Raw genomic sequence first — 22568 nt, forward strand, 5'->3', positions numbered from 1 at the left:
AAAAAATATTGCCGTGAGCACAGTTACCTTTAAAAAAACACAAAGCATTAAAAAAAAAACATTTCGCCAGTAACAACTAAAATAGAAATACTGTACTAACTTTGAGTCGCATGTATTGGCATGGAGCAGTCTACCGCTAAACAGTTAGCTTCATGCGTATTTGCATTGAAAAAAAGGAATTAAAGTGTCCTCGGAGATGAAAGGTATGACTGCTTAGTCCCATGTCCACGTTGGATAATCGGAAGTAAAAAAAAACAACAACAAGTTTTTGAATCGCACTTAGTTGCAGAGTGTCCATTCCTGGGAAATGCTGAGAAACCGAAACTCAAGATACTTGACACTACCAAGATGGCCGTGTGCACAGTGCTGTTAGACCACCAAGCTGTTTCACACAAGGTCTTATTTCCTGAAATGGCAATGAATATCGGATATATGGTCATGGGCACCTGGAAGCATTTTTTCAGGGAGAGAGAGCAATCACAGGTAGAGGGCTGGAACCTACACCTCCTAAAAAGAGAGAGGGGGAGGGGTGCAATTTATTGTGAACTACGTCTGTCCCAATCCCGTGTTGGAAGTTTATATTAAATATTGAGACACCTGGACCTTTCTTCTTTTTCAGATTGAAATGTCGCCGCCCTCTGCGGTGGGCAGCGAGGGTGAAAGCAAGAAGAAGAGGAAGACAGAGGACGGGACGTCCGGTGTATCGCTCGTGGACCACGCCCGACTCGTGGAGAAACTAAAGACAGCCAAGCAGAGGGTTGTGAACCTGGAGCAGGAGCTCCAGATTGAGAGGGCATTGTCACGAAGACTGCAGGAGCAGCTGCTGGCACTGCTGGGTAAGCGTGTAGGCACTTTCAGTTGCCCACTTCACACACTACATGTTATGTGTACTCCCACTTCATCCAGGAGATCAAAACAACCTTTAATTTTTTCTTGGTCGCAAACAAAATTAAGCATATACTGCTGGTTTGCTTCAATGTATCAATCAGTTCAAGAGGTGTCTATAATTCTCTTTCCTTCGTTTAGGTTGCAAATGGAGCTTTGAGAGTTTGTTCCTTGTTGCTGATGACCCCGTTTTGCTCCGCAGCACTCTTGCATTGACCAGAGAAATACTTTTCTGCAGTTCGTCAAACAATCATGTCCACACCAAGACGTTATTGTCCGTCACATAGATGAGGCCTTGAAGTGTAAAAGGTTTGTGCAGTCAGTCACAACATTGTAATATGCACTTTCCAATAAGCCCGGCCAGAGTACATCCTTTCGTCATTGGGGAGAAAGGAGTTTTTTTTTGTTGAGGAGGAGGAGGGAGTGAAGAAGCTGGTCGTAGGCATTACCACATCACCGAGGCTGAGCTTTAATCGGGTGGCAGATTGTGGCTAGCGATGCAACTGGGCAACTGGTCGAAAGGTGACCAGACGGTCTGCTAACAGCATTGGATTTCGCCCGAAAGATTCAGCTTACGTCTCGCCAACCGTCGGAAATACTTGTCATGAATATTCATTAGTTATTTACTGGTACTTCTTTGTAAACAAGTTCACTGCCAGCAAACTTTAGCGCATTTCGGTTTTTCTCTTCTTTCTTTCTTTCTTTTTTTTTTTCTTATTTATTTTGTATCCTGCTTGCAGGTTCTTATAGACGTATTGAATAATTATTTTTTCGAAGAAACATCTTTTCCAGTCCCGCTCTGTTCCGGGAAAAATGAAGCCCTCATGCCATCAACTGACCAGGAAAGTGTTGAAGTCCGAATAATCAAGCACGTCTGAATTTTCGGCATCCGAAAAATCGGTCGGCTACTGTACCGTGTTTAGCCCATTTGCAGAGCTATTGCTTGCAGGAGAGCTGGTCTTTTTTCTAAACAGTGTTTTCTTATGTTGTAGGGGAGAATGCCCCTCCTGGCGGTGTTGGGCCAGCTCCTCCAGCTTGCCCAGCAGCAGTTCCTGCTGCCGGTGCTCCTGCTCCAGTTCACATGCGAGCTGGTGTGGCTCATGCTCCACCCATGCCGGCCGCTGATGTTGCTGCTCCAGCAGCGGACCATGTGGCAGGCCCACCGGAGGCACCTCCCCAGTGTGTAGCAGTGCTTGGAGAGGTCAATGGCGAGGTAAGTTGAGAATTTCATGGATGATTCATTCCAGATATTGGGCAAGTGATTGAATTTTATGGTTTCCACAGCTCCTTGAATATGGTTATTTGTATGCTTCCTTAAATTGAACAATCGTCCTGCTTCAAAATGCTGATGAACGTAAAAAGTAGGCCCAGTCATCGATAAGATATTTCTTGCCAATTAATTGGTGCTTTTCTGTGACATTTTCTATCTGGTGTCCTCATTATATTTTCACAGGCTGTCTAGTGACCGGGAATTGTCAGGGAAATTTTAATTGCTGGGAAAAATCAGGTAATTGTAAGAGATACTGTCAAAAAGCGAGCCCAGTCAGGGAAAATGAGCCGAAAATGCCGTAGAGTGTCCTGAGCAAAGACTTGAGGTTTTGGGGGCAGAAACATAGGCTATAAATTCTGCTTAGATCGGTGCGTCGGCTCTGCTCACCCAATGTATAGTGTGCTGCCCGATGCAAAGAACAACCGACAAATCCAGTCCAAGCCTTGGATTGGATTGAGGGTGCGACAGTAGGCTAGATCCAGTTAGAGAGCTCCTAGATATAGTAACACATGGGAAAGTTGCAGAACCCAATCCAAGCCTTAAGCCGAATGTATCCAAAAATGCATCTGGCGGCCATGTTGCCATTTGGTTATTTACAGGTGTGGTTGAGCGTCGTGTTTTCATTGTGTTTCCGGAAGTGGCCTCTTCACTGACGATGTCGGCGGCAAGAAAGTGCATCTGTGTTTTGTTTCACCCTAAAGGGAGGTGGTCAGAGTGAGCTAGAATCACTCTACGTTCCCTGAGTATCGAAACTCCCAAGCTTAATTTCAGAACCGCGTTGTGGCAGAGTAATCACACATAAACATTAGCGGAAACATGGTGCCCTGTGCTTTCAAAGCCAAGCTTGTACCGTGGAGCATCTGTATTTCAGTGAGTTCTTCAATGAGCTATCTGGGCCTGTAATAGCACTGGTTTGTTTTTATGACTTCTTTCCTCTTTTTGCTTGCTCTCTTTACTCTGAACTCACTTAAAAGGAAGGTAAAGTGGTTCTGTATCTGAGGAAAGAAACACACAAATCATCTATCTGCATTTGGCCTCCAGAATAATAGATATCAAAATTATTTTTTTTAATTTGGTGCGCAGCACGGAGTTTCTAGGAAATTGTTTTCAACATAGCGTTGAAGCCCCTTTTTTGCGGAGTGCGACGTCGTACCCAGAGTTCTCAGAATCCCCACTCTCGCACCCCTTTGCACCCATCAAAGCTATGCACACACACTCTTTATATTTTCATGATGGTCAGAAAAAGATTTCACAACTGGTCTCACATGCAGAGGAATATACCTGGCAAGATTGTATTTGCACATGCTACCCATATGAGTGCACCTTATGAAAACAAAAAAAAACAAAAAAAACGCACGCATGAATCTATGAGTTCCCGTTAGGGCTTCTATTTTTTAACTGGGGTAAACTTTGATATGGCAATAAAATATCGTAAAAATTATCTTGCCCCCCCCCAAAAAAAAAGGTTTTTCTTATGGATGAACATTCATCTAAGCTTATTTTTAGTAAAGCCATAAAGTAGCATAGTGGCATCTATTGTGACTGAAAATTGCATGGGATGCAAAGGAAATGCAATAGACGATTTGCTATTTTCCCAAGCACCCCGGCCCGCACGCGGGGAACAGACCGATTTCACACCTAGTTTGAGTACGCCACCACTGCCGACATGCATCGTGGGAGCTGTAGTCTTTCTGCACGCGCCACAACCCTGCTGGAGGTCTGCGCGAGCAGAGCACGAGGCGGCATGAGCTGTCTCGTGAACTGGCATCTGCCTCCTACGGACTACAGTTATGGTGGCGTCACGCATGCGTGGAACACTTGGTGAGATTGGTCTATTCTGGGAGAGACTGTCCCTCGTTTGGCCGCTCTGCCTTGAGATCGCATTGCCTTGTCGCTTGCCTTCTCTTAATCCTCTGTTTTTCTATCTCATCCTATTTTTATCCGTTCAAGTGTATTTTTTATTGCTTCTAAGTGTTTCTATTCCCTTCTGCACGCAATATTTCTTGTATATGTATAGTATTTGTGTCTTTATTTTTCCTTTTTTTGACGGGAGGGACGACGGACAATGCGCCGCTTCGCGCGTCGTTCCCCAGGTGAGTATTACCGTTGCTACCGATTCCGATCGTGCTGTTAGCTGTTCATTTTGGTTCAATTTGACCAGCGTGCAGTTGAAAGGAACCATTTATGAACACATGTCATAGAGATAGGCAGAGCTCTGAATCAACAATCGCGACGCGAGAGCCGAGTGTGCTGTGATTTGGCCGCCCGCACTCGCTCCATTGGCTCGCACCGTAGTGTATGCCTTCGAGTGCTGCTTACTTGACCAAGATACAGCACGCTGCTTTGTCACCGCGAATCATATGTCTGAATGTTTGCGAAACCGTAACACCATTTGGAATATCCAACACTGAGACGCCTGACAACTGCACGCAGCGGCGTGCAGTTGTCAGCACTTGGAAAAGGGTGCTTGCAACTGACAACCGCTTAGCAGATAGCGCTGTTCACACATATGCAACCGAGTAAGACCGAAAGAGACGAGACCAGTTTTGAAGCCTCTTGCGACGCCTAGGGACTGGAAGTGCTGCAGCAGAGCTGGTGCTAAGACGTCGCAAGAGGCTTAAAAACTGGTCTGGTCTCTCTCGGTCTTATTCGGTTGCATATGTGTGAGCAGCGCTTAAGCGCATACAAGCAGCGACGATGGGCCACCCGCGCTTGCGAAGGGCTCGCGCCGCAGCGTGCAATTGTCTGGCACCTTGGCATTGCATTTGCCTCAGCTTCGCAAACATTCGGACAAATGGTTCGCAGCAAAAAGGCTGCGTGCTGTATAATGGTCAAGTAAGCGGCACTCGAAGGCATACGCTGCAGTGCGAGTCGTCGGAGTGAGTGCGGGCGGCCAAATCACAGCGCACTCGGCTCTCGCGTCGCGATTGTTGTTTCAGAGCTCTGCCTACCCCTATGACATGTGCACGGGTGTTCATAAACGGCTCCTCTCGACTGCACGCGGGTCAAATAAACCAAAACGAGGAGCTAACAGAGCGATAGGAATCGTTAGCAATGGTAGTACTCACCCGGGGAACAATGCGCGAAGCGGCGCATTGTCCGTCGTCACTCCCGTCAAAAAAAAAACAAAATAAAGATGCAAATAATATATATATACAAGAAATATCGTGCACAGAAGAGAATAGAAACACTTAGAAGCAATAAAAAATACACTAGAATAGATAAAAAATGGTAATGGAATCGAAAAACGGAGGATTAAGAGGAGGCAAGCAACAAGGCAATGCGATCTAAAGGCAGAGCGGCCAAACGAGGGACAGTGTCTCCCACAATTCCTCGAGCGCCGGCCGAGGCGCTTGGGGGATTTCACAAAAGGGCTATTGGACAGGACAAGCGTGTTGATAACAAGAATCAAACTTGAGGAGGAGAATTGAAAAAGACTGACAATCGCACACCCCCCAGATGGTTGTTTGTCCGTCCTTTTTCTTTTTCTTCCTATGGTTGAAACTGAATTGTCTGACATTTTCTCCCCTTTGCTTACATCAGGAGTCTCCAACCTTTTCGGTTAAGGGGCCGGATGAGCAATCTGTCGCAGTACCGAGGGCCAGAAAAATATATTGATTACAATAGAAGAAAATTCAGATAAATAAACCTAGATAAATATTTAAACACAGAATTTGTTGAAAAACCCTAAGGTTGAGGAGTATGTATACATCAAATTACCATTTAATATTTAGCTAATTATGACAGTACACAACAGTTGTGACCATGAAAACTTGCCTGGCATAAATCAAAGTGCACGGGAACTTTGGCAGATTCACGCAGGGCAAGAGATTAAAGAGAATGATAAAACTAATGCTGAGAGTATGCAATAGTTGTGGCAGAGGAAGCTAAGCATGATATCTTTGAGAATGCAATGGTATTTTAACATAGTTGCACAGACATGAAGCAGGGGCTAAAAACGGCAATGCTAGTGGTGACAATGTTAAATTATCATATGGTGAGAGGACCCTTGTTGCAATGCAGTTTCTTTCGTTCTTTCTGGTATCCTAGTTTTTGTATTTACAGTGTGTCGCACCATCATTTCTTTGCGCGCACTTGTTTCTGTGCCGCTAGTGGCGGGTTTGCTGGAAGCGGGTTGCAAGCCCGGCTTTAGTTAGAAAACCGCAGCCAGCCGAGGGCCGGTCGGAAGACTTCCGCGGGCCGTATCGGTTTGGAGACCTCTGGTCTATGTCGTAAGGTGTTTGCATCCACACTATAGACCGACACGCTGTTTACAAACAATCCGGCATTTGCCCACACCAGGTGTGGGCACTGCGCGTGCGGAGAAACCAGATCTGCGTGAGGTGAAGCTTTTGCACATGCGCCGTGGCGACAACAGCGCCACCGCAGAGGCGTGACATCGGAGCCGCGTGTTGGTCTATAGGGAAAAAATGATAAAATTCATTGTGATCAATCTGTTAGGAAACCGATTTATCCAGTCCCTCCATTCAAAGGGCCATCATAGCACCAGATTTTTGTGGTAAATGCTATTTAACCTATACATACATCTATTTCTAGGTTCACCTTGGCCATGGTGTTCTAGTGGAAAAGGAGAAGCTTTCATACATCATGGGAGCCCGGGGGGACTCCATGTTCATCAAGGAGGCGACCAAGCTGGTCTTCGGCCGGGAAAACTTGAATGGCCGAAGTACGACTGGGGTGCCATGCCGGCGCTTTAAGGGCGCCGTGGCCAAGAGGGCGCTGACACCGGCCAAGTTGGGAGCAGCCCGGAGTAAGTGCCCACTTTTCACAGGTGTCTCATACTTGAGACAATCGAGCCTGATGGCTAATAAGACAAAATTAATGGGATAAAATATTCCAAGGCTTTCAGATGTTTCAGTGTTATAGGCTGTTGAAGGGTCATAGTTCGACTAGCTCTAGCCTTAGGAAGAAAAATAGTGATCTTGTCACGGTCATCTAGGTTGCTTGGTGGTTTGATGTATTCACACTGTGGAGGTTTTATAGTAACATGCTCTGCGTTGAAAATATCTGCTAATCCCCACAAGTTTTGGAGGGGGTCCCTGATATCAGAGGCCCGCTCGCAGGACTTCCTGCTGGCTCGTGGAGTAACAGTGTGCCCCTCGTATCTTTTTAGAAAAACTGTACTGGGAGGCACCTATTCTCTCTTTTGTAACGAACAGGCCACTAGAAAAGTTGTGAAAGTCAGTCTGTTTGATCACTAGAACTGCTGCAACCCAACTATGTCTGGCTCTGTCCTTTTTTGTACTGCCCATATTTTCTGAACCGCCTTCTCGTCGTGGGTGTTCATCCTTTCTAGTCTATTACAGGCTGAGTTTTCTTACCAGAGAAGTATCTCGTATGACTGGACCATTGAAGGGTCATGACACGGATATTAAATTAGTTAAATGATTCTTGATGTGAAATCTGTGTTGGAAATATATATACATGCCCATAAAGAGCAATTGCGCCTCAATCTTTCTTTTGCACAAAAAATGTTGGCCGAGAATTGTGTGTTCAGTGTTGCTTTCACTCGTTTCCATGTTGACATTCTGGAGCATGAAATATATTCGAGGTTCTAGGCAATCGGAGGCCCATGCTCATTACTGAAAATAGATAATTGGTTTTATAGAACATACTTTTATTTTAATTAACAGGCAGGCAAGCTGGTTAAGGATACACGTGGTAACCCGGGAACGTGGTGACAAAAAGGGACAGACAGACCCGAAGCTCTGGAGCTTTGTGTGTTTCTTTTCCTTTTTGTCCCCCCGTTCCAGGGTCTATAATTTTTACAAGCACTGAAATGCAAGGAACACACTGTTGCAAGCAAACTTCAAGTGCATAGTTGTGGAAGGTCACACTAGGTCTGTTCGATTAGCCTGAACCGGCCGATCTACAGGGTGAAACAAGGAGACGGCAGGCTCTTTAAATCGACCGGAAAATTCGGTTTCTTAACCTATCGCGCTACGACTTTGTGCAGCGTTGCCCACAGATGGTGCATTCTTTTTTTGTAAAATTTGCAAAGAGCGAGCTTACCTGAGGAAAAAGTAAAGAAAGAAAAAGGCTTAGCCATTCGGAAACATAGCTAAGTCACTGGTCTTCAGACAACACTTCGCCGTTTCGCACGGGACACAAGAGATGGCGCAACGAACGCCGCCAACGAAGAAGCAAATTGGCGCTGAGAGCCAGCATCTTTAGCAGACTATCTTTTCGACTCAAAAGCGATGCGACAACGAGGAACTGCAGTTCCTTGTCTGCTATATACGCCGGCTCTCGTCGTCGTCTGCTCGTTCGTTGGCGTCAGTTGGCGTCACGACCGCTTGCGCCATCTCTTGTCTCCCGTGCGAAACGGCGCCGTGCCGTTTGCAGACCGGTGGCGATTATCGAAACTGGGAAGTTCACGCTGGAGGCGGGACAACTGAAGCTGCTCCCTGTCGTTCGCACTTCGTCCACGACTAGACCACGACTCGTCCGCACTGAGGATATCAGTCCCGTCATCATCACTGCCACTTTCTCGAAGCACATCGATGGCGGCGTCCAACAAAATTTCGCACTTCGCAAATGACAGGATCAACCGCATCTTCTGCGCTTGCTCGGTGATCGCGTTGGACGTCACGGGTAGGGTCAGATTGCACACTTTTGCAGCGTACGTTGCAAGCCTGACTTCCAACTCCGGAACCAGACTTTGGCCTAAGGAAGCCTCTTTGTTTGCCGTCACAGTTTAAGAGCCCGCGCCACTGCTGACTCCACTGGAGCATCACCCGCTCCTACGGGTCGAACATGCGTCGAACAGCGCAGTTGTTGGTTGCTTCTGAGTGAACGAGCACTGAAAACCTAAACTGCCCGGATCACCCGTGTCAATACAAAAAGAAACCTAGTTAGCGCTCTAGCATGATCTCGTCACTCGATCAAACGATGTGCTACCGTGAATCGCACGAAAAACTGCGAAAAGCCACGAGGTGAGTGAGCCGGTGAGGCTGTTCTTCCAGCGGCCTCCGGAGTGGCTCTTACAAGAAGTGCCGCCACCCCCCGGGAGTCGGGCGCGCCGTGCGCTGTTTACCGCCATATATTTTAGTTAATTTCCGAATCGCTATCAATAATACTCGTTCACGCGAATAAAAAATAATCTGTAAAATGAGCACGAAGAATAGTGCAATGTTAGAGTTACAGCCGGCTGAACTCGTAACAAACCGAGGTATTCATGATATCGCAGTTGTCTCGTTTTTCCAACGGTGGGATGCTTTGGTTCGATTATAAGCCGACCCCCCCCACTTCAGATTTTCAAAAATTGAACAAAAGGTTGACCTGCATTCGTGTAAATACGGTATTGTTTTAAGCAGACTGCCTAATCACGTTTAAGATGCTCTTGGGGGTTACATGGTATCACAACATATTAACAAAGCATAAATTATAGTGAAAATTGCTTCAATTATAATTGCAGGAAGTAAAATATTTAATTTTTCAGACAACTATAGATATACATGAGAGCAATACATGACTTATTGTTGTATTCTTTTCCTTTGCAGATGCCTTCAACGAGTACATCCGGAGACATCCACGGGAGGCATCTCCGGGGAAGAGGGCAGCCCAGATGAACCACTATGTGCGGGAGCTGCTGCAGGATATTAACAAAAAGCTTGACTTCTAGGCTTGCTTAGAGGTCAAGCTTCTTGTTGATTTTCTGCAGTATGCCAATTTGCTTTCCTCATGACTTGCAGCGCGACTGCAGTGCTTGTCCTGTATTATCTCCTCTGTTTGTCCTTGTCCGAGTCGCGCTGTAAGTCATGATGGACTCTTGTCAACTCGTCCAATTGTCTATTTCGCTTTCCTTGAATATACATATAACCTGAAATTACCTGGCTCAAGCTCATTCTTTGCATGACAAATGCATGTGAATTGTTAGACCTGCATAGATCCATACGTCAATATGCAAACCATTAACACCATGCTGATTCCCATTACTGCATCCAAACAGATAAACCCATAAAGATAAAGGTTTCTCTATCTGAACAGGTGATTCTGTATAAATATTGGTTCCTATATCTAAATGGGTCAACCTGTAAGGTACGGGTTCCTATACCTAAACGGGTCAGCCCGTACAGGTGTGGGTTCCTGTATCTGAACGGGTCAACCCGTACAGGTACAGGTTCCTGTATCTGAACGGGTCAACCCGTACAGGTACAGGTTCCTGTATCTGAATGGGTCAACCCGTACAGATACAGGTTCCTGTGTCTGAACCCATACAGGTACGGGTTTCCATTAGCATACGGGAGACCCGTATCCCATAACACCGTATGATTTCTACGGGTCAACCCGTATGAATTTTTATACGGGTTTTTTCAGTAGGGAGGTGCCAGTTCATTCTCGTTCACATGTGATGATTCCAGATATTCTAATTGCTCTGAAGCTGCAATACTGAAGCGAGACAAGCGGTGCGGTATATTTAATTAACGGAGCTCATAACGACTGGGGACGCTTTCACTGAAGCTTGTTTTGCTGCACTACAAGCGTGTATTGCAGCAGAACAAGCTTCAGTGAAAGCGTCTCTAGTTGTTCCGAGCTGCGTCAAGAAAATATGCGGTACCGCTTGTCCGAATTCAGTTGTGCTGTAGGGGACAAAACGTGTGCCAAGTTTTGTCACAAGAGGCATAATATGTCACGCGCATGCAATTTTGAATTTATCCGGCTTAGTGTGTTCTAGATGTGGCTACTCGAAGAAATTGCTACTTGGACGCAACTAATCGCAAATATTTCTGTAAGTTTTCGCGGCCTAAAAGCCAGCAGGTGCCTATTTGTTTTCCCTCAAAGGCGAGAATTCCAGATTCCCGAAACAGGAATACTGAAGCCAGACGACCGGTACAGGATTTTTAATTGACGGAGCTCAGAACGACTTGGGGCTAACCAATCGCAAATCATTTGGCAGTTTTCACGGCCTAAGATCCAGCAGGAGCCAGTTTGTTTACCCTCAAATCTGAGAGTTACCTATTTCCAAAACAAGACCTTATTGAAAAATCCAACAGATCGGTTTCGTGTGTCCTAGTGTTTTCTGGTGTTAACATCAGACCGGCCTAGTGTGTTCTGGTGCGCACATCAAACCATCCTAACCTGTTCTACTGTGCCCCGCAGAACACGTTCAACTAGTGTGGTGTCCCCATCCCACCAGCCTAGTGTGGTCTAATGTGCACATTAAGACACACTAGTCGGCTATGATGTGCAAAGCACAGCACACTAGAATGGTAGCACAATACGCCACACCAGACCAGTCAAAAATGCACACCACGGCACACTAATCTGGCCTGAGATGCACACCAGGGTGCCTCTGTCGTGCATCCATTACGGATGTATGTCTAAAGTTGAATGAAAACATGTTTTCTTGTAGAATTAAATAAGATGTATAGAGCTCAAACACTACATTTGATTTTATAAGGTCCTTAATTTAAGGGGCGATACAACAATTCACTTAGAATAATATCTACTTGCGCAAGCATGCTGACACAGTGTAATGAAAGTTTACATACGCTCCAGCCTGACGCACAGAACAGAGGTTTGTGTCGTCAACAATCATCGTCAGCAGCTTGTCATGAATGAAAACGTGAAAATATTTCAGTGGGCTTTTGACATCATCAGAGGCCGTAAACACGGGTTCCGCAGGCTTTACAGAACACCGGTCTTTCTTTCGCTATCCGAAAACTTACGGCGGTGATTTGTTTCTTTCTTGGCGTTGATAGAACTGGAAAGACGGGCGTTCCGCCTTCAGTTTTGTTATCGCTTGGAAGTTTTGTTGTTAGGCCCTTCCTTGGGAATTTCTCCTCGTCACCGTCACTCACTTCACTATCACTAGATCCCGCATCGGACACTGTTCCACTTTCCGGAATCGAAACCACACAGGGACGATCGCGACTTTGTCACTGGTAGAAAGATCCTGATGGAATTTGCATCGGGCAGCAGAAGAATACGAAACCTAAAATAAAAGAGCACCGGGTTAAATTTTATCAGTAAACAGGTCAACATAGAGATGTACTAACCCACGCCAAACAGGAAGCTTTCTACCGCTGATTCCTCGTGCATAGGTATGTAAAATTGAGAGTCAACGCCCGCCCCTAAACTATCGCCCAATATATTTACCGGGCTACAGATATAATTTCTCAAAACTACCGAAACACGGCCTAGTATAAGTACGGAAGGGAACACCACTCAAATCACAGAGCTACTATGGGATTCCTCTCTTACACGATACGCATATATAATATGTATCTTTTGCCCCGACTTTCATACGTTTCAGGGTGAAATACGTCTGCCCCGTGGAATCTAGAACTCATAAAAAGGCAAAATTAGCATATTTCAGAGCAGAGTACTGCTTACCTTTGTAACAGCAGGTCGAAGTGCGTAGCACGGCGTGGACGATACGCGTCCTGGGCGACGCCATGCACACCGGAGCCGACGGAGCGACGGAGTATCTGGAGAACCCTTCGGGGCCGAAATTCGAGACCGCGAAACCGAAACCACAAAATGTATGTCCTAAGGTACGTTGAAAATTCCGCCTGAAAATACAGGGTGGGTCACGTGACCCCCCAAGGTCACATGACCCACCCCCAATACCCTTCCCCCCTCCTCCTCAAGAGCTGCGCTCAAATTCGGCGTTACAGGGAGTTGTAAACGGCTTTCACTCTTTTTTTTTGTTCGTATAAAAGCAGAAATTAATTTACTGACATGGCGATAGTGCTGGTGCGCCCAAATTTAATTTTATTTTTGCAATCTTAACTGCTAATGTAGTTGCAGGCAGTGACAATCTGGATCTAGTTAGCAAGTCATTTGTTCAGAACTTCTGCCCAGTACAGTTATGCACATGCTTCAGGCCCCTCCATTTTTCAGGAAATAGTGTTTCACCCTGTCTGCACACAGGAGCAGAGGGATCAGAAGTCTCTCTTTCGGGTGGGACAACACTGTCATACCACTATAGCCAAACTTTTAACTCAACAAGTGGTTGATGACAAAACAGGACGACTTTATTTCATGACTTCTTTATGCAGCATAGCACAGTACAGTCATTGTTTAATTGACATGCGAGTAGTTGCTACGACGGGAGTTGGTAAGGTTGCCAGCCTCCCACGTGAATAAATACTATCTTAAAGGCTTGATTTCAAAAGGTAGTCTTTATTTACTTAGTGCATAAAGCAGCCTGGCTGTGGCAACATCATAAGCTGCAATACCACTTTTATGGTAGTTACCACAGCCCTTGTGTCACCTTACTAAAGGTACCGCAAGGAAGAGCTGACATTACCTCCACAAGTTTACATCGGCACAAATCATAAATCAAGTTAAAGCGATCGGCTGATGGCCTCAAGATACTAAAACAAGTGAAAGCGATTTGCTGGTGGAGTGAAATTACGAAACATTTTGAGGGCATGCATTGCTGAAATCTCACCCTATTATCAACTGTAGAGTACATCTCGTTTGGGCATGTGCATGCTTCCTGACATTACTACAACAACGAAATGGGGTTGAATGTTGTGACTAACATAACTCTTTAGCTGAGGGCTAGATTGACGTTCTGAAAGAATATTGTGCTTCATTTATACTGCATTGCATGTCATTTTGGATATGTTGTGTGGCTATCTTTTTCATTATTAAAGCTAGTGTATATCCTAAGCTTGTAAGCAAATCAAGACCTTGATGTTACTCGTCTCTCTAACCTTCAATCCGCTCTCCTAGGTGCTGCTCTGGCTGCGCCACCTGGTGAGGGACGTGCCTGGGCCTACATGAATTTTGTCTATCGTTTTCACTTATTGACTTATTCAGGAGAACAGGCTAAGGGCAGAAAAAACAAGGACACAAAGAGGCAGGCACAAAAAAAAGTCAAACACAGGTACTGATCTAAAACTGATCTAAAGGTGATCTAAAGACGGTTCTCAGATCGTCTGTTCTTAGTGATAAATCATTCGACGGGCTCTTAGCATCCTAAATATCCAAAAATTATTGTCGTTCAATTCCCATTTTCTTCCTAAAAATAAAAATAAAATAAAAATAAAAGAAGATGCTTAAATATTGCCATATGACGACGAGAAGGTGAACTATATTCGAAAAAGTGTACATGCGGATCAGAGTGACATCAGTGTTATCTGATAGCCATGTCTCACAAATTTGTTTCTCATTGCCAATAATACCTATATAGGGGTAAGTAAGCTAGCCAGTTTCGCTAGTATTGTCACGGGTGGTGACCAAAAGAACAGTAAATAAAGAGGAAGAAATAAGCGTTTAATGGTGCCGAACTTGTGCCAAAAATAAAAGAGTACAAAAAAATAACAGCGTCGCGGGCGTGGAAGTCGGCGTAACAGTAGAGTCGAACGCTGGGGCGAGACTGACTCCGCTCGCCTTGAGGAGCCCTCGTTGGTTTCTGGATCATTCGGCGTAGAACTTTCGGTGCGTAGAACAATCGGAACACGATCAAGCGAGAGTGCTCTCGAACGTACAGGAAGGCCAAGCTAAAAGTGTAAATAAAATGACAGTCCGCTGACTGGAATTGAACCTGTACCTTCCGCGCGACAGTTTTGCGCGGTAACCACTCGGCCACGCAGGCTATGTTTTTTCTTTTCTTTATTGCCTGGTTTTGGCAGTAATATAAAGCCACAACACATGCTCAAAGCCGGGTTAAAAGACGCCAACCCACCTGGCTGACGCCAAAAGCTAAAAATCTTTAAGGTTAGCCAGCTCCTCGAGAAGTGGCAACCACTCAGGCCGAGTTTGTTGGGCCATATACAATTAACGCATAAAACACATGTGCTCTACAAAATATCTATGCACAGGACACACATCTATATCTACATGACGCACTGCCAAGCGGCACAACCATGAACTGTGAAGGCCCAACAGCATGGTCGTGTCTAAGGGCACACCTTCGTCCTCTTCAACTGGTATAAACCGAATTCCCTGGGGCGTAAGTGGGTGGTCCTTTTTAAAAGTCTTTTGCAAAACGTCTCAAAAGAATACCGCATCCCAGCAGTATAAGAAAACGTGTTCAATAGTTCCCCGTTTTAGAGCGCAGCTCTTAGTAACGTAACATCCATGGTCACGTGACTCCCCAAGTCACGTGGACCCCCCCCGGAGATCACATGACCCCCTCCCCCCGAAGTCACGTGACACCCCCTCCCCCCGAGGTCACGTGACCTCCTCCCCCGAGGTCACGTGACCTCCCGGAGCAGATTCGAGAATGAGGGGAGGAGGAGAAGAAGGAGGAGGAGGAGGAGGGGTCTACCCTCCCCTCAGTACCCTTCCGTCCTCCTCCTCAACAACTCCGTTACAGGGAGTTGTAAACGGCTTTTTTACATAGTATGCAGCTGTTTGCCTAAGCGATTGGGTACTCCCTTCTCCGCTAGCCAAGCTCTGACGGGCAACGTTTGGCTATGCAACTTGAAAAAAAAAAAGGTTTTAGTGTGCGCCGGGATAAACATTCTCTTAACTCGTTTCAACACGTCTTGCCCAGGGCCTTCACTGTACAGCGTACGGTACAGTGGTGTGGCCACGCACGCGCTTGCTCTCCAACGTGCGTGGCAGTATAGACTAGCAAATAAGACAGAAGATGGATGGAAGGTTGGATGGTAATGGCTGTACCGTTTGTAACGGGCGACAGCTTGCGCCACCTCAACTAACATTTCGTCATCCCTTCTTTTTTTTGTACAGATTTTGTTTTAACACAACCCCACCCCCTTTTCAAATTGATTAAATTGCATCTTTATCTTTTTTCATCCTTTCCTAGATCTTTTCCACCAATCTTCCAATCTCAACTGAGCTATCGCAATTCTTTTCCTATCCATTGGTCCATACATGTCCGGAAAATCCAGGGCCGCTTACAAATTTGTAGTCACCACCCCAATAGGGTGGGACGAAGCCCTGTGTACCTTTAAATTACATGCCCTGTAGTTTCCCTTTCGCGGTTGCATATTTCGCACAGAGTGCCTACTTCCTTGAATTTAGCCCTGTACACTTTTGTTCGTAGCACCCCCGTTCTAACTTCAAACAGCAAAAAGATCCCTACTGGATTATCATACAGCTGTTCCTTCTTTATTTCTTGTTTTTATGGCCTGCATATTGTTAAAGCTGATTTCCCCTGCATTCTCTCTTCCCACATTTTTTCTCTGTTTCCTTTACTCTCTTTTCTACTGATATGCTCTGATCGACTTCATCTCGTTGAATGTATTTAAATCTCAGCTTGCGGGTTCGGTTTGTCCACTTAGTGTTTAGACTTTTCATATGTAGATACTTGTACACTTTCGCTGCCCCCGTGTATCCTCAATTTCAGCTAGTCTTCGTTCAAATTTTTCTTTACTGATCGCCTCTCAACTCTCGAAAGATGCCCAACCCATATCACACTCTACTTCCTCATTTGGTATATTCCTATGTGCCCCCAACAGAGGTCGGAATTTTAGGTCGCCGTCACTCACCCTCACAGCCACACTCATCTAAGCCCCTCACTCAGCCTTCCCCTTATGGCTACACTCAACTTAAGCCCCTCACTCACCGTCATCCTCCCAGTCACACTCCCCTTCAGCCCTTCACTCACCCTCACTGAACCTCACGCCCCTAACACACTCATGGCCCTCACGCACCTCACGTACTCACCGCTCGAACGGCCCTCACGCACTCATGAACCTCATGCCAGTCAATGCCCTAACACCCCTCACTCACTCGAGGCCCTCACGCGCCTCACGCACTCACCGCCCTCGCGTCCCTCACGCGCTTATAGCCCTCACGACCCTCAGATACTCACCGCCCTCACGGCCCTCACGCACTCATAGCCCTCATGCCACTCAGGCCAGCTTCTGATGGAGCCATTTCGCCAAGAAACTTGACGTCGCAACACCAGCGACACGGGCCGGGGCCGCCCGCGTTCACACGCCGCAACCAATATCTGCAAATTGCAATCATCATCATGAAATTTTATTTTTCTTGCACTATTTAGACACACAATTACGTGCTATAAACGTGTTTTTATGTATTCAAATCTTGTTGAGAATACTAATGCATCTTTCTGAGACAGTTTATTTACAAAAACAATCAATTTCAAACCAGAACCAAGTCTTTTTTTTATCATCAAGGACACGAGGTATCACGATTAAATATTGCGTCTCTGATTGGATGCAGCCGCTTGAAACGTCTTCGGAAACCTCCGAGTTGCTCGCTTGTTTCGAGCCGGACCCGATTTCAGCTACTTGTGTCGATCTAGGGAAAGCTAGCGAACAAACCGCCAGCAATACCAAAATGGCTGAGAAATTTGCTCCGTCTGAAGGGGGCCTCACGCACTCATGGCCATCACACCCCCCACGCATTCACCGCCCTCACAGCCCTCCCACCCCTCACGCCCCTGACGCACTCATGGCACTCACCGCCGTCACGCCCCTCACGCACTCATGGCACTCACACCCCTCACGCACTCACCGCCCTCTCGGCCCTCATACCCTTCACGCAGTCATTGCCCTCATGTCACTCACCCTCCTCACGCCCCTCACACACTCACGGTCCTCTCAGCCCTCATAGCCCTCCTAGCCCTCACTCACCCTCACACTCATGAATTTTCTTGGTTCAAAAACTCACTCACCCTCACCTCACCCAAGAAGATGAGGGTGAGTGAGGGCCTTCATGGGTGAGGTTTGCCGAGTTATGGCATCCAATGCCAACCTGCCCACACTCCTTTGCTTTATCTCTAAACCTGCCTGGATTTCTGACCTCATACACAATATGGCATTCCCAAATGACAGTCCTGGCACCATGACTCCCTTCCATACACCCCTAACAACCTCATATCTATTATAGTTCCATAGTGCCCTGTGTTGCATGATAGCTGAGTCTTGTTTGCCCTTCTTTATTTCTATATCTTCAGTCTTTTAGATACCATCTTCCTTCGCTTAACGATACTTTCAGATATTTCTACTTTTCTACGCGTTTTATCAACGTGTCCTATATCTCCAGGGGTTCCCACTTCTCGTCGTTGAAAACTATTACACCCTACTTGTCCCTAATAAATTTTAGTCCTAAATTGTCTCCTTCCCTGCTGCAAATCCTAATCAGTTCCTGTATTGTCTCACGACTTCTGATACGAGTACAATGTCGTCTGCCTACATTAACCCTGGCAATATTTGATCTAATTTATGTCCTTTCTCCACGTAAGTCAGGTCAAAACCTTGGTTTCACTGTTCTAACATTTTTTTCCACCTCACTGAGGTATATCACAGAGAGCAGGGAGACAAAGGGCAACCCTGTCTAAGACCACTTTTTATTTCTGCTGGTCCTGTAATTTCGGCTGTCCATGTTATAACCACCCCTATCTCCGTACAAACCCGCTCTAGAAACTTAAACATGGTTCCCTCTAGTCCATATCCCTTCAGATGGTTCCAGAGTTTTTACTGATTCTCATTGTCATATGCCCCCTTGATGTCTAAAAATGCTACCCATAATGGCCTCTGACTTGTCAGTGCTAAAATCTATGCACTGAGTGATTAGGAATAAATTAGCATCTATGCGTCTATCTCTCCTGAAACCATATTAAAGCTCCCCCAGAATTTGAATTTTCTCTCTGACCATTCTTCCATTCTTCTTTTTACAACTTGCCTAGCTAGTCTCAATAATACTGAAGTTACTGTGATTGGACGGTATAATTCGATACTGTCTTTTTCTCCCCTGCCCTCGTATTAGAATCTCATCCTGCTCAATTTCCAGTCACTGGGTACCTCCCTCCCATGAGTATCTGGTCAGCCACCAGCCTTAGTTTCAATCTGCTTGTTTTGCCAAGAACGTTTCTCAATCTCACTGGTATGCCGTCTGGACCTTCCGCAGTTCCAGCCGGAATCTTTCCTTCTGTTTTTTATCATGATCCTACATTTTTACTATGATCCTCCGCTTGTGTTGTGTAGACGCTACCATTCCCTACGGCCTGATCTGATTCTAACTCGAAAAATGCTGCTTCGATTGTATGTATAATGTATTCTCTTGCCTCTTCTCCCTCTACCTTTGTCCATTCCTGTGTTGTTAGTGTCTACTGTTACCCCTTGGTCTTTTTTCCCTGCACTGATGTGTTCCTAGAACCTTTTCGCCGCGTTCCTATCCTACTGGCTTCTCCCTATCACCCCTGCTCTCCCAAATTCGGCCTCTATTATGCTGATGCCTCCCGCTTTCTTTCCTGAACTTCCACCCATTATGACGCTACTTCGGCTAGTGTGGCACCCTTTTTCTTTGCCCATCTGTGTTCTTTCGATGCAGCTATTACTGCCTTAACCTCTTTATCCCGCCAGCTTTTGGGCTTGCGTTTTAGTTTTCTTCTTCCTTCTTTGATTCAATATTTCTCTAACTCTCTTTTGAAAACACTAAGTCTTCATATGTCCATTGTCTCTCCGGTGGCTTGGATACTATGTTCTTGATTCACTTAGATACCTCCTGTAACAGTATATCATTTAAGTTTTTCCTACCCTCTTGTATTAGATTTTGCATTTCTGGTTGTATTGTGCCAAATCTGATCTTCATTCTCTTATGGTCGCTCCCTAGACTCTTTATGCCTTTCTCATCTATTTCCATACCTCCTAATCTGTTGTATATCTTACGCGACATCAAACAGTAGTCAATAGTCGAATGCGACTTCTCTCTTTCCCATGTCATTCTTCCATGACATTTCACGTGAGCGTTAACCAATACCAAATCAACAACTTTACAGAACGCCTCTAACATCCTCCCTGTTTATCCGTATGTCCATCAAAGTCTTCCAGATGTACATTCATGTCCACCAAGATAAATATCTCCTTGTTAGTGCCAATTTCCCTAACGTCTCCCGATAAACAAGTCAAATGTTCTGTATTTTCCTTCTCTGCATCACTCCCTGTTTTAGATCTACAAAACCCAGGATTGTGTCTAAACACCTAATATTGCCTTTCACCCAGATGTGTTCCCTGCAGCCCTTCGTTCACTTTCATAGTCCTGACCCTTCACTAACACCCCTAATCCCCCCCCTTGTGTTCCCCATCGGCCCGGTTGCATCCCATCCAATGATATACTGGTATGTATGGTGGTTTTATCATATCCCTTACATGTGTTTCCGCTAATCCAGAGCCTGCAAAGTTTTCGCCTTCTAATTGCTCCTCAATCTCCTCCCACTTTATTCTGTTCCTGCCCCCCTACATGTTTACGTACCCTATGTTAAGCTCTTTCTTTTTCCTGATGCTGCGAGGCTTCCTCTCACACTCCCAAACTCTCCCCCTGTATCTACATTTTGGCCCTCATTTCCACCGGCGCCCTCAGGGCTCCGGGACCCCAAAAACATGTACGATGCTACGTCCAATCCTATCACCTACCGTGCTCCCAAGGTGTTCCACTGTAGAGGATGCCCCATGTAAAAGGGACGGAGCGAGCCTAGTAAACCACGCCAGTTACTGCCATTACTCCATACTCAAATCATCGGCTCAACTCCCTTATCACCTGGTTAGCTTCCACCATTCGCTTCTCTTTCTACAAAGACTGCCCCCAGACCTCTGGGACGGTGCATATTTTTACATACACAGTCTCAGAGACCTCCCTCAGCTTACGTAACCCCAACTCTATCTGCCTTGCGAGGTTCTCGCTCTGTCCCTTTAACACATCATTTAGTCGAGCGTGTACTACCACTGGGTTCTCTTCCCTCCCTATTTTTCCACACCTCCTCCTTCACTTTGGCCATAGCGTCTACCATGCACTTTCCTGACTGAGCCATACGTTTACCCTCCCATCCCCTTTCACCGTGTCCAGCAGCCCCTCCTTAACCCTTGTTACATTTGAGTCTCCTACCACCCAGCACCCTCTTAACCCCCAGCTGCCTGTCCACCCCCTCGAGCTATCTGTGCTTCCTTTGACTCAACTTCTGCTGCCTTTGTCAAGCCCTGCTGTACTGCAATACTATACAGCTGTGCAGGCTCCTTTCCTACACAGTCATCCACCTCGTCACTATTAAACTGGCCCTCTTTTTCTCCCGCCTCTACCGCCGTCTTCTCTGTCACCTCTCCCGTTTTCTTATTGACTACTCCTGTCAGTTGCTGCACCATCTCCTCACACTTCTTTTGCTCCTCCAACTCCGCCTTCCACTCTTGCCCCTGTCTAAGCTCCTCTACCTGTTGCTCAAGCTCGGCTCTCTGTTCCCGTTCTCGTCTCAGCTCTCCCACCACGCTCTCTACCTTATTTTCCCATTCCCTGGTTATCTCCTCCTCATCCGCTTCGGCCCTCTTAATCAAATCTCCGACCTGCGCCTCGAGCTGAACCCGCTTCTCCCGCTCTACCCGTATCTCCCGCTTTAACTCCTGAACCGTATCCGCCCATTCCCTTCCTTTTCTCCTAAAACCAATTACTGCCTTCTCGCAACTCCGGCATGTAATGTTGCTCTCCTCGGCTTCTGCTACAGTTTTGAATTCCGTCTCCATCATGCAGCACAAACGGTCACACTCCTCACTTTCTACATCGGGTCCTCCTTTTACTTTAGGCTGGGCATCCTTCTTCCGTCGCGCATTCACCATTGACTACTGACACACAGCGCGACCCCGCGACAAATATCCCACCAAAACCAAGAAAGCCTGGGTACGTCTCTCCCCACACAACCAACTAACCTGCCAAACGTTTCAAACGGGTAGGTGGTTCGGTCTCGTGACCTTACCTAAAAAAGCCTGCTTTAACCCAACTATCCTGTCACTAATTAAAAATTGCTTTCTGCTACCTCTTAAAACCACCATAGTTAGAGCAAAAATGCTTTACAGCAGAGCGCTATACCTGGAGGATCAGCCCCTAAGGGGTGTGCCTCTTGCCTTTAGCGCTCAACACTACCAATGAAGCAAATCCAACAAGCAAGCCTATCCCAACGCTACTGGAAAAACTGCTTTTTGCTACCCCATAAACATACCCGCAACTACACTAAACACACCAATAATCACTTAGCTTCGCACGAACTCTGGAAAACACGTCCTCTTTCTCAGCTGACAGCAGCTGACTGGTGAGACATGTCGATGCCTATTTCTGAACACAGAAAGGAAAGGTAGTGAGCTATGGTGATGACACACTCATTCGTGTTTCCTTTTTGTGTCTTGTCATGGAGTGGAGCCAAAGTTTTTTTTACATCTCTCGGCTTAACGAGACTGCACATATTTATTCAAAACATGGGAGTGCACAGCAGTATACTTCCTTCATACTTTGCGATGTTGAATTTAAAGATTGTCAAATGGTTTATTAAAGGGTACCTAAAATATCATAAATGTGAAAAGCCATGCTTTTATGAAGCTATTTTTATATCATTATTAGTATTTGATGTGTACAGAAATAATGGACCTTCTTAATGCATATTCCAAAGCTGAAATTCGGGAGCTTCGTAAGATGGCCTATTTATGGCCGTAACACATTCTATATGCTCTACACATCCCTA

General features: G+C 46.0%; 1 protein-coding gene across 1 annotated transcript; it reads left to right on the top strand.

Moving 5' to 3' along the window:
* Positions 1-411: 411 nt before the first annotated feature.
* Positions 412-9800, top strand: LOC115327994. Its single transcript, XM_042289209.1, has 5 exons — positions 412-483; positions 620-836; positions 1878-2098; positions 6713-6926; positions 9679-9800. The coding sequence occupies exons 1-5, from the start codon at positions 412-414 to the stop codon at positions 9798-9800; spliced, it is 846 nt and encodes a 281-aa protein (XP_042145143.1).
* The last annotated feature ends 12768 nt before the right edge of the window (positions 9801-22568 follow it).

Source organism: Ixodes scapularis, unplaced genomic scaffold (genome assembly GCF_016920785.2).
Source record: "Ixodes scapularis isolate PalLabHiFi unplaced genomic scaffold, ASM1692078v2 PGA_scaffold12__126_contigs__length_90152505, whole genome shotgun sequence".
NCBI lineage: Eukaryota > Metazoa > Arthropoda > Arachnida > Ixodida > Ixodidae > Ixodes > Ixodes scapularis.

Coding starts and splice junctions, on each gene's coding strand:
- LOC115327994 (XM_042289209.1), top strand. CDS start 412: ATGGCAATGAATATCGGATATATGGTCATGGGCACCTGGAAGCATTTT. Junction 837..1,877: donor GCAGCTGCTGGCACTGCTGG/GTAAGCGTGTAG, acceptor CTTATGTTGTAG/GGGAGAATGCCCCTCCTGGC. Junction 2,099..6,712: donor TTGGAGAGGTCAATGGCGAG/GTAAGTTGAGAA, acceptor ATCTATTTCTAG/GTTCACCTTGGCCATGGTGT.